This window comes from Notamacropus eugenii, chromosome 3, assembly GCF_028372415.1.
Source record: "Notamacropus eugenii isolate mMacEug1 chromosome 3, mMacEug1.pri_v2, whole genome shotgun sequence".
Taxonomy (NCBI): Eukaryota; Metazoa; Chordata; class Mammalia; order Diprotodontia; family Macropodidae; genus Notamacropus; species Notamacropus eugenii.
This window is the reverse complement of record NC_092874.1, coordinates 400012115-400024806: the sequence shown is the minus strand read 5'-3', so window position 1 is coordinate 400024806 and position 12692 is coordinate 400012115. Positions and strand designations below refer to the sequence as shown.

General features: G+C 36.2%; 1 protein-coding gene across 3 annotated transcripts in view; it reads right to left on the bottom strand.

The window, feature by feature from the left end:
• Positions 1–200: 200 nt before the first annotated feature.
• TMC7 (transmembrane channel like 7) overlaps positions 201–12692 on the bottom strand; it is a 92481-nt gene continuing 79989 nt past the window's right edge. For all 3 annotated transcript variants that reach the window (XM_072598014.1, XM_072598012.1, XM_072598013.1), the window contains 2 exons: positions 6390–6468; positions 201–2497 (listed from right to left, as the gene is read on the bottom strand). In XM_072598014.1, the coding sequence (XP_072454115.1) occupies positions 2423–2497; positions 6390–6468 (154 nt within the window). In that variant the 3' untranslated portion in view covers positions 201–2422. The remainder of the gene's footprint in view (positions 2498–6389; positions 6469–12692) is intronic.

The following is a 12692-nucleotide window of genomic DNA, read 5'->3' as shown; positions in this document are numbered from 1 at the left end:
TTTCAGGAATATTTAAAAACAACTCCCTCTTTCCCCCCCACCAAAAAAAAATTTCTAATATGTTGTTGGAAAGCACTCATTTGAAGATGACAGTAGACTCTCTACTTCAATGACAAGGCAAAAGGGCAACTTTAAAAACTAATAGATTTCCAGGATCTTTTGCTTACAGAATAACCCTGTGAGTCTAAACAGACATGTAATCATTCTAAAATTTCATATATTTTGTTTTAATTAATAGTTTTAATACACGTTAAACAAAGGAGCTATACTTTTTATCTTATAGCTCTAACCAGAAGTTACAATTTGACAAAAAATTCCAAGTAATATTTACAAAAGTCAGCATTTCACTACAGCTAATAACACATTAATCAGAATTTCTTAACAGTGAAAAAACCCCAATAATCCTTTTGTTTACAGTGTTTCCATTAATAAAAAGCAGAAAACAACACTTACTGGGAACTATAGGAATTAACCTTGCTAATAATGTTGACAGTGGTGAGAAATGGCTGCAGTTCGTCTTTTCAGTGAGGATAGTGAACCTCTGCATACTCAGAAGCAGTTTTGTATTGGTAAGAACATATGAGGCAGGAGGCCTTAAGAAAGGTGCTCCCTGAAAATCTCCCATTTCTGGTAGTCAGCATAAAACGGGAGTTACAAGTCCCTATTGTAACTCAAATCAATCTTGAACTTCTTTTCCTTATAAACCAGCTTTGTGGAATTAGAAGGAAACAACAGTTGGCTGGCACTGGGATTACACTCATAAAAGGGAAGCACTCTGTGGCATAACACAGGAAAATGCTTCTATAAACAAGGATCAATCATCTACAAAAGGAAGAAATTATCCTTGAACAATATTCCTCAGCATCAGCAATCATTTCCATAAAACTTCATTAGCCTCTGAAATTCAGGCTACTACCTCAAGTGTGTTGGAATTTAAAAGGATAGAAAAACAGTAAGAAACTATTACTAAAATTGACTTTGAAGACACTGAATGAAAACAACCTACTTAAATAAGATTTGCATATGTCAAAAAGATTTAGACTTAGCACTCCTCTTTGATAATGTTGTATTACTTGATAAGCCATGGAATAACTCAAAAGGATAAATCTTTACTGCCAAATATTAGCCAATTTCAAGGCATCTATTACTTATTTTTGCTACAATAGGAACTATAAATAATTTCCTGTTATATTTCATTAAATACATGTCCAGAAAAATTATAAATAGATAAATATTATTTTGAAATGTGCTTGTATGTATTATAAGGAAGCTAAATTCCTCCTCAGAAATCTAGTACATTTTAAAAACTGTTGTATCTGAAAAGGCCCTGAGTGAGTGATTTAGGTTGTAGTGCAATCTGGAATAAGAAGGATTTAGCATGAATTGAAAGGTGTGACAGCAAAATCCCAAATTATATATCCACAGCCAAGCTGGAATATAAAACATATCTTAAACCATCTTCCCAGAACACTCCTGAAGCTTCAAATGTCCTTTAAAAGTACTGCCTACAAAACATAAAAGGAAAATAGACCTTAGAGAATCAAGGAAAACTCTATCTCCTCTCACATTTGGAAGCAGTGGGTATTATTCCCAGAAACCACAGATCAGCCCTAAAAGAGAGGTAAAAGTTCAAAGGACACTTATTTCCCTGAAAGAATTTTCTGTTCTGCTCCTTCGCTGTCACAAAAGTTCAGAAAGCATGGCTAGTGTTATCTATGATCTTATCTAAAAATAATTTTAAGTCATGCAGAAGTTCCATATAACTAAAACTAAGAGCTCATGGAGTAAGATCATGGACATATTTGCATTTCATCTTACCAAACTGGGGCTAAAATTTAAAGTTTAATGCTAGTTATATAACTATGTTTCAAATTTTTCTTACCAATGACTAACAACATGATGGGGTTAGGAGTTTATTTTATTTTACAAAGCAACCTCTATTTTAGGATTAGCATATATCCCTGCAGTATAAAAAAAGTCATAGTGAAAGTTCCTCATTCTATGCCACTGGAATCTGGCTCATTCACATGAGAGTCCAGCCTCATGAACTAACGACCTTCAAATTTAACTTAAAATTTCTCAAACTATCTGAAAAAAATGATGAAGTTCTCTTTGTTCCCGTTTCCCTTGCAAAAACTTAAGTAGCCTAAGCCTAAAAGATTTTTCATTCATTGAGCTGAAATCCTACAAGCAAAGACTCAGTTCAAACTCTTATTATGTTTACAAAATCATCAAATAGAAACTGGTTCTGTAAACACTGACACAACCCAAAACCACAGCAGCAATGATAGGATCACAGTGCAGAAAATGCCGGAATTCTAGAAAAATACATTTAGTATTTGTACAAAATTCTACAGATGAGTTTTGGAGGTTCAGTATAGTAGCTCAGTCATCTTAGAAGGAACAAGAATTGTGTTCAAAATCAGCTTGGTCGGTTTCTCATCTCTCTCTGAACATCTGTAAGTCTCCGAATTAGATAGTGCTTGTCTTGACTTTCCTAAAAATGAATAAATAAATAAATGAATGCACTTGGAGGTACAATAACCTTCTTTTCGAGACTACAACATTTGCCACACAATTAACTGACTGGGAATTAGTTGGATTTTAGACCCAGTTGACAACACACTTTCCCTGCCACTTACTCACCCCCCATCCCCAAACACTTCACAACCAGGTAGTTTCACGATAATCGGTTGAGTTTTGAAGGGGTGACATAAAACAAAACACTCAATTCTTGAAGTCTTATATTATACCTCATCATTTTCCACTCTCGTATGAATGTGTGAAATCTCTAGTAGGACAAGAAAATGGATGATCTTAAACTAAACAATCTTTATCTTTAACTATATCTCCCTATCTCACCCAGGCTGGAAATGCAATGACCACTCCCTGACCCTACTGCCAATTGACTTGTGCTTCACAGATAACACACAGGAGGCATTGGAGTTCTCAGTCTCCAGCCTCTAACAGGTTCACTCTTGATCTGGTCAGACAAGCAGACAGCTTTGGAGGGGTTAATAATCAGCTTTATTCTAGTTTTAGCCTTCTATAGCATTCCCTAATCACCCTTCTTGCAGGTCCAGCAAGAAGGGGGGCAACTACCCCTACATCTCAATGGGGTCAATTGAGATAGGCACAGCTTGTGCACTCTCCTAAATCCCCTGAAGCCTCAATGGGGGCCAGTTGAGGCACACACAGATTCGCTTTATGGATTTCCTGTGGTTTCCCCCCTCACTGACCAGTGCCCACCTGTTTTATAGGGCAATAGACAAAGAAGGCATCTTGCCAACATTAAGCTCACAGGTTAACTTTAGCAATATTGTTATTCTGTGCAGGTGTAGTAAATATCACATTATGTCACCCCTTATCTAACAGCCTAGCCTCAGTAGGACTGTCTGTCTCTATGATTCTAGGAACTACAATCTAGAATCCTTGGGATTATTCTAGGAGTTATTATCTAATGCCTGGAAATTAGATGTACCCATGGCCATGGATCCTAAGAAACTAAACTAAAAAGGATTACAAAATCCTCCTTACATACAACTCAGAAATTTTGGCCTGTTCTGTTTCTGACTTGGGTTGCATGCAAGGTAGTAGACCGTAAGAATCATGAAGACAAAGATATTTTATCTAAATTCCATTATCTTACTCAGTGCCTAGCACAGTGCTCTATAATAGCATGGTTTTAATAAATGCTTGATCAAATGACATGACTTGATGAAGAAAAGAATATACCAGAAGGAGAAAGCTAAAACCAAGACCACGCTAATGCCAGAATGATGGCTGTTATGTTACCATTTGGTCTGCTTGTTGTGCTTTAGTCAATCTTCAGCTGTGCCCAACTCTTGGTGACCTCACTTGGGGTTTCTTAGCAAAGATATCATAGTGGCTTGCCATTTTCTTCTCCAGCTCATTTTACAGATGAGGAAACTGAATCATAGAGGATTAAAAGACTCACCCAGACTCACACAGCTATTAAACGTGAAAGGCAGAATTTGAACTCAAGTGTTCCTGACTCAAGGCCCAGTGCTCTGTGCCACCTAGCTGCCCTCAGTCTGCAAAGCTGTGCAAGGCAGCATCAATATGGGCTGTTGAGGAGGAGGATGAAAACAAGCACATATTCTACACTTTAACTTAGCTGAACTAAGATGTGGACTCTTGTTGTAGCTGACTGGTCTCTCTGCCTCAAGTTTCTCTCCACTCCAGGTCATGCATCTGTCATATGGATCTTCCTAAAGCAGAGGTTTGGCCATGTTACCACTCCAGTGGTCCCCTATTTCCTTCAACATCAAATACAAAAATTGTCTCTTGACTTTTAAAGCCCTTCCTAATTTGGTCCCCTCCTACCTTTCCAGTCTTCTTATATACAACTCACTGTCATATATTCTGTGATCCAGGCACAAACTATCTCCAGACCTCAGTGCATTCTCACAGGCTGGCTGCCAAGCCTAGAATACTCTCCTTCCTTATCTCTACCTCGTAGCTTCTTGACTTCCTTCAGGTTCCAGATAAAATCTTCAAGAGGCCTTGTCCTTAATGGCCTTCCCTCTGAAAAGATCTCCAATTCTTCCTGTCTTTATTTTGTTTGTACAAAGTAATTTCTATATTATCTCTCCCATTAGATAACAAGGCTTCTTCAGAGCAGGGAGTGGCTTTTCTTTCTTTATATGCCTAGTGGCACACATGCAATAGACATTTAATAAATGCTTGCAGACTTGACTCTTTACACATTTAAGGTATTTGCTGTTTAAGTATAGTATTTGCTCTGATACTCCTGACTTCCTTGGTTACTTCCAACAAAGAAGCAGAAGACAGTCATCTGCTAACATGGATTTCCCATTCTACTGATTTGGTCAAACTAAACTCTGTATTCTGTAATGAATTACCCTTGTTAGAATGGAAAGTTCTTGTGATCAAGGCCCATTTCATATTTATCTTTGTCTCTCCAATCCCTAGAACTATACCTGTCATGTAGTAAGTACTTAAGTACATTTTGATTCATTGATTAAGAATGAAGTTATAGAAATATGTTCTGTATGACTTTACATGTATAATAGGTATTATAGTGCTTGACTTCTAAATAAGCTGGAGAGGTGAGAGGGAAGGAATTTGGAAGTCAAAATAAAAAAAGTTGTTAATCAATTTTTAAAGAAAAGAATGAAGTTAAGCAAAATGAAGATAAGCAGTTGTCTAGCTTTGACTTTGCTTGTGGTTGATTGTTAATAAAAAGGATCTAACTGAAGAAAGAGGTACTAGACAGGGGAGAAGTACGGAGTATAAACAGAAGGGCAGTAACAGATGAGGTATATAGGAGGAATTGCCCCAAATCTTTTTAACCCTTCCTTGACACTGGGAATTTCTGGAATTCTATATATTCACGATCTGTGAGACACCTCCCAGACTCCCCAGACCTTTCCTGTACCCCATCCTCTTCTAATTGTTGCTTCAAATGCACAGAGATCTTCTACCATACTACCTTCTAGATGACAAGATCAAGACTGACATTTGCTTGGAGCTATCAAAAAAACTTCCCAGTGAGAAATCAGAGGAATTTTAAGGGGAATAAAAAGTGCTTATAGGGTTTCCCACTTGAATAGGAAGGAGGCATGGACTCCTATGCACCTGACTGACTAGCAGTTTTCCTTGTGCTACATTCCACAGCTACATGTAATTGATAATGAAACTTTTAGGGCTATCCCCGGTATTTTCTACATTCCCTAAGGTCCAGGATATTATTATCTCTGTTCCAAAACTAACCCTCCCCTAACTACCTCCAGATGCCTATGAAATTGAAGACCTTTGAGGGCAGGGAATGTTGTTTTTCAATTTGTATCTCTAGTACCTAGCACTGTGCCTGGAACGTAGTAAGTGCTTATGAAATATCTGTCCATTAATTGAATGGCTGATTCAAGTACCATGTATGCTGCTGGTACTTAATAAATGTTAATAATAATGAAGTCAGCAGCCACTTTTTCACTTTATATAAGGGAACACTGCCAGGATCTTAGCCAGATTTTCCTTTTAGAAAAGTACGGCAGATCAGACTTGCCCTCTTGTCTTTCTGGGAAGATTTTTGCTCTATAATCCCTATGATTATTGCTAAGTATATCAGCCTAAGTGTCACATATCTTAGCATGTTCATACTCAAGATAGAAGACAGAAGACTGGATTAAAAACCACTGTGATAGTAACCCCCTGTGTGATCAAGGTGAAACATCCTGTACAAAGAACTAGTTCATCAAGTCCCCATTAGGTTGGGTCATAGGCAGAGTTTCTAGAAAGTCATTCCACTTCTCCCTTGAAAAACTATAGGTTTTGTATAAGCCATAAAGAAAAGTATAATAGGCCCTCTGTACTCTGGGATCATTCCACTCTGGATTCCACCTTACCATAGACAACTGATGTCTGAGTTGCATCACGACCCGTTTATGTGCTCCAGCCAGGGCAATGAAATAGAACATGATGAGGCTACAAAAGTAAGAGAGGGAGCAAAAACAAGGTATACTACATGAGTTTAAGGATTTTAAAACATGATTTGGAGTAAAATCAGTAATTACATGAAAATGTATATTTCTAAATGCTTGCATCAATAATATAGAGAAAGCACAGATCAATGAATTGGTATGAAATTAAAAAACTAGAAAAAGAACATATTAAAAATCCCCAATTAAACACTAAAGAGAAAATCCTAAAAATTAAAGGTGACATTAGTAAAGTTGAAGAAAACCACTGAATTAATAACTAGGAGTTAGTTTTATAGAAAAAAACAATCAAATAGATAAACCATTGCCTAATAAGATTTTTTAAAAATAGAGAAGAAACCAATCAATTGTATCAAAAATGAAATGAGTGAATATATCACTAATGAAGATGAAATCAAAACAGTTACTAGAAGTTATTTTACCCAGTTATATGCCAATAAATTTAACAATTTAAATGAAATGGAAGCATACTTACAAAAATATAAACTGCCTAGATTAACAGAAGAGGAAATAGAACATCTAAATAAACTTATTTTAGAAAAAGAAATCAAAGAGGCCCTAAATGAGTGGATTCTTAAGAAAAAAGCATCAGCACCAGATGAATTTACAAGTGAATTCTACCACACATTTAAAAAACAACTAATTCCAATATTAAATTATTTGGAATAATAAGCAAAAAAGGAGTCCTTCAAAATTACTTTTATGAAACAAACGTAGCACTGATGCCTAAGCCAGGAAGAGCAAAAACAAAGAAAGAACTATAGATCAATTTCACCAAGGAATATGGATGCAAAAATCCTAAATAAAATAATAGTTAGGAGGTAAAAACAATATATCACAAAGATTATACGTTGTGACCAATCAGGATTTATACCAGGAATGCAGGAATGGTTTAGCATAAAGAGAACAATTAACATAATAGATTATGTAACAAAAATCATATGATCATATCAATAGATGCAGGAAAAGCTTTTGACAACACTCATTTCCATTTAAAAAAACTTGAAAGCAGAGGCATAACTAAATTTTTCCTTAAAATGATAAAAACATCTACCTAAAACCATTAGCAAACATTTTTTGTAACAGGGATAAGCTAGAAGCCTTCCCAATAATATCATGAAACGGGGATGCTTATTACAACCACTGTTATTCAATATTGTACTAGAAATGGTAGCAATAGCAAGAAGAGAAAAAGAAACTGAGGGAATCAAAATGGGCAATCAGGTGATACAAACTATGTCTTTTTGTAGATGACATGCTATATTTGGAAAATCCTAGAGACAACTAAAAAGCTAATTGAAACAATTAATGATTTTAGCAAAGTAGAAAGACATAAATCATCAGCATTTCTATATATTACCAATAAAACCCTGCAAGAAAAGATAGTAAGAGATACATCATTTTAAATAACCATAAATAGCATATAAAATACCTGGAAGCACACCTGCCAAGACAAACCCAAGAGCTATTTGAATATAATTATAAAATTTTTTATACAAATAAAGTCAGACTTAAATAATTGAAATTAATTGTTCATGGGTAGGCAGAGCTAATATAATAAAAAAAGACAACTCTACCTAACTTAATCTTCTTATTCAATGCCATCCCAATTAAAATTACTAAAAAAAACATTGTTGAGTAATAGTAAACTGAGTAAAGCAAAAAAAAATTCATCTGGAAGAACAAAAGGTCAAAGATATCAAAGGAATTAATAGAAAAAAACTTAAAGGAAGTTTAGCAGTACCAGATCTTAGAACTATTTTATAGGCAGCAATCACCAAAACTATCCGGTACTGGCTAAGAAATAGAAAGGTAGGTCAGTGGAACAGAGTAAACATACAATATACAGTAGTAAATAATTATAGTAACCTTGTGTTTGACAAACATAATGAGCTTTTGTAATGAGAATTTGTTATTTGGTAAAAAATTGTTGTGAAAGCTGGAAAGCAGTTTGGCAGAAATTGGGTATAGACCAATGTCTTACACCATTTACCAAGATAAGGTCAAAATGGATACATGATCTAGATATAAAGAGAGATGTTACAAGAAAATCTGAAGAACATGGAACATATTACCTACCAGACTCATGGACAGAAGAACAACTTAAGAACAGGAGATAGAGAGAATCATGAGATGTAAAATGAATAATTTTAATTACTTTAAATTCAAAAGGTTTTGTACAAATAAAACCAGTGTTGCCAAGATTAGAAGGAAGGCAGAAAATTGAGAAGAGATTTTATAGACAGTTGTAACGCCAATGCAATACCCATAGCTGCTGCTATGAATAGGTATGCATACTTCCAGGGTAAATTCACAAAATATAATACATTCTTTTTCTCAAAGGCAAAACCAAAATATTTATTTGAGACATCATTAGAATACCAGGAGATAAGATTTAATAGAGTACTTATCACTAATCCAGGGAGTGCCAACAGCTTAAAATTTCTTTCAGTCAGGTCACCCCACAAAAACAACTGCCCTAGACAAATTCCCCCCTCCCCCAATCACTGCTTGCTTCTCTTTCTCTGCTCTCCTGCTCTCACCCTCTGCTTGTGTGCTCTCTCTCTCTCTCTCTCTCTCTCTCGTTTCTTTCTCTCTCTCCTCCTTGGACTAGCTCCTCTCAGTCTTAGCTCCAAGTGACCTAGGCTCCATGTGACCACAGGTTCCACGTGATCATAGGCTTCATGTGTTAGACCTATTAATGGATGGGAACATTACAATAGTTTCTCTGATAAAGGTCTCTCATCTCAAATATATAGAGATTTTTGTCAATTTATGAGAATATGAGTCATTCCCCAATTGATAAATGGTCAAAGAATATGAAGAGGCAGTTTTTAGATGAAGAAATAAAAGCTATATATGTAGTCATAGGGAAAAATGCTTTAAGCCTATTTATTAGAGAAATGCAAATTAAAACAGCTTTAAGATATCATCTCACACCTATCAGATTGGCTAAAATGATGAAAGGGGAAAATGACAAATGTTGGAGGGAAAGTGGAAAAATTGGGACACTAATACACTGTTTGTGGAACTGTGAAATAATCCAACCATTGTGGGGAGCAATCTGGAATTATGCCCAAAGAGTTATAAAACTGTGTATACCCTTTGACCCAGCAAAAGCCTTGGCTTTATTTCCCAAGGTGATCAGGGCAAAAGGAAAAGAACCTTTAAGTTCTAAAATATTTATAGCAGCTCTCTTTGTGGTGGCAAAAAACTGGAAATTGAGGGGGTGCCCATCCATTGGGGAATGTCTAAACTAGTTGTGGTACATAATTGTGACGGAATTATTTCTATACTATAAGAAATGATAAGCAGGTTGATTTTAGAAAAAACATGGAAAAACTTGCATGAAAGGAAGAAGAGTGAAATGAACAGAACTAAGAGAAAGATGGATACAGTAACAGCAACATTGTTCAATTTGTTCAGCTGTTCAACACTGAGAATGACCAAATTACACTGAGTATTTTGAATACTCAGATCAACAACAAAAGACCTATGAAGGAAGATACTATCCATCTCCAGAGAAAGAAATGACAAACAGAAATATTCATAGAATAATTTTATACACACACATATACACACAGGGGTGAAAGGGTGGCTTCTCTTGTGTAGGATAGGGAGGGAAGAAGGGAAATAGTTCAAAACTTAAAATGTAACAAAAAAATTACTTAAAAAAATTTTTTTTTAATCAGAAAAAAGGCCTTTGCAAACATTTTTGGCAATGAAATATAAAGCCCCCATCCTAGACATCAAGTTATACGTGAGTTAGACGGCCAACTAATAAAAAAAAAAACCCTTCCTTGAAAGACTTCATGATGTGACATTCCTGTGAACTCTTCACATATCTACCACCTTAATGGAAAGCAAGTCACATATGATATAAAAATAGAAGATTTTCCTCCCTTGGTTCTGATCGATTATTTCATGGGGATAGAAAACTCGCAATGAAGGGACCCCCTCTATCAATGCAGATGGCACCTTTTCTGAAAGAAACAGTCTTCAGCCAATTGCCTCAGGGGACCAAAAGTTTATGTAATTTGCTCCGTCACACAGCCGGCATGTGTTCAGAGGTGGTACCTGAACCCAGGTTTTCTTATCTCCTGAAACTAGCTATCCACTATGCCATGACGCTCTTATAAAAATAGCAAATAATCTAAACATAATAATTCATGCACTTGGTCTGGAATATAATACTTTGCATATGATAGGTCACTTTACTTAAGTAGCATTTAGTTACATTAAGCCTAAATTCCACTGCTTAGCCAAGGCCTTCTGTTACTTATTCCATATAATCTAAAGCATTCCTATTAATCCTACATAATCTAACTAATCCAATTTCCTACTACTTCACAATGTACATGTTCCAATCTAATGAGATTCTTTTTTTCTGTCCCATAAACATGCCACACTAATAATAATAATAGCTAATATTTACACAGCACTTTAAGGTTAACAAAACAACATGCAAATATTATCTCATTTTATCCTCACAATAACTCTGGGAAAGTATGATTATTCCCATTTTACAAGTGAAGAATCAGAGGCAAACAAAGGTTAAATGATTTGCCCAGGGTCACACAACTTGTTAGTATATGAGAAAGGATTTGAACTCAGATCTTCCTGACTCCAGGTCTATCATTCTCTTTCCTGTGTCATCTAGATGCCTCCAATTCTCTGAGATTGTTAAGTTACTCAGAGACACAGTTGTATTTATATCTTTGTATCCCTAACATACCTTGCATAAATCAGCATTTCCTAAGATGTCTGTTGAACAGAATTCCCACTACAATTCCTTGCCTCATGTTGCCCCTCCTACTTGGGATGTTGTTTTCTCTCCCCTCTGACTCTACACATCCCAACCACTCTTCACAGTGAAACTTCAAAGGCTCAGCTCCATGATGCCTTCCCTAACTGAACCTCCCATTTCTCTGAACATCTGCAGCACTAAAAGATGATATCACACTATTCAATATTTAATTATACACAAGGGCAATGGTATTGCCTCTTCATTCAATCTCCCATGTGTCAAACCATGGTTTGATTACCTTTGACCTTTCCCTTTTTATCATGTCCCACTTCCAATCAACTGCCAAGCCTGTTGATTCCCAATATATATCTCCTTCTCACTTTTTCATGATGCTTTCAGGTCCTCACCTGAATTACTGCAATAGCCTTCAAAAAGGTCTTCTGTCTTCTGCTGTGTTCCCATTCTAGGCATGCAAGCAATTGTAATGGTAATTTAAATGGGAAGATCTTTCCCATTCATTAATCGGCCCATGTTTCCTGCTTAAATCACATGGAAGCCTAAATCACATGTGATGGGAGGAGCTTGCTGGATGGGTGGAACAGGAACGGTGGAGCAGAACTGGGAGGAAGTTGGTGAGAGTGGTTAGGGCAGAGGAGAGAGGACATAGGTAGGCAGGCAGGCATAGCTAGTCTTGTGTTTGCTTGTGGGAAGGTCCCAGCAGGGGCAGGGAAGACTTGGGAATGGCTTTGCCCCTGCACTGCTAATGTGTATTGACTTCTTGGTTACTATGATGGATTTGGCTTTCTGGTGTTGGAATTTGGCTTTCTGATGTCTGAATAAATGTTTTTCTTCTGCCTTCTATATGGAGAGTTCATTATACTTTGTGGTACAGAACTACACTGGCATATTCATACTCGCCCTCAATGCTGTGGATATTGCCTTGGTGATACAGTAGTATAGTCAGTAGAGTGTTAACTTGTCAGAAAAACCTAACTACGAATGCTTTCTCATACATTAGTTAGTGGGCAAGTCACTTAACCTCTCTCAGCCTGTTTCCTTATCTATAAAGTGGGGATAATAATAGAATCTACCTCAAAGGGTTGTGAGGATCAAAGGAGATAACATATATATATAAAGTTCTCTACAAACCTTTAATGCTAGAAGCTAAAAACATCATTGTTTTCATTATTAATGAACCCAACTACAAGCAAGAAGGGTAGACACTGTGAAAAAAAATTTATCATTCCTGTACAAGAAAATAAATCATAAAATTTTAGAGCTAATCCAACCTCTCCATTTCACAGGTGAGGAAATCGGGATCCCATGAGGTGATCATATTTGGCCTTACATTTCTATCATGTTTTATAGTTTACAAAGCACTTTACAAACACTATTTCACAAGATCCACATGAGGCAGGTCTAATTCCCAGAGCCAGTACTGGTCCCACTAAACCATGGTCTCT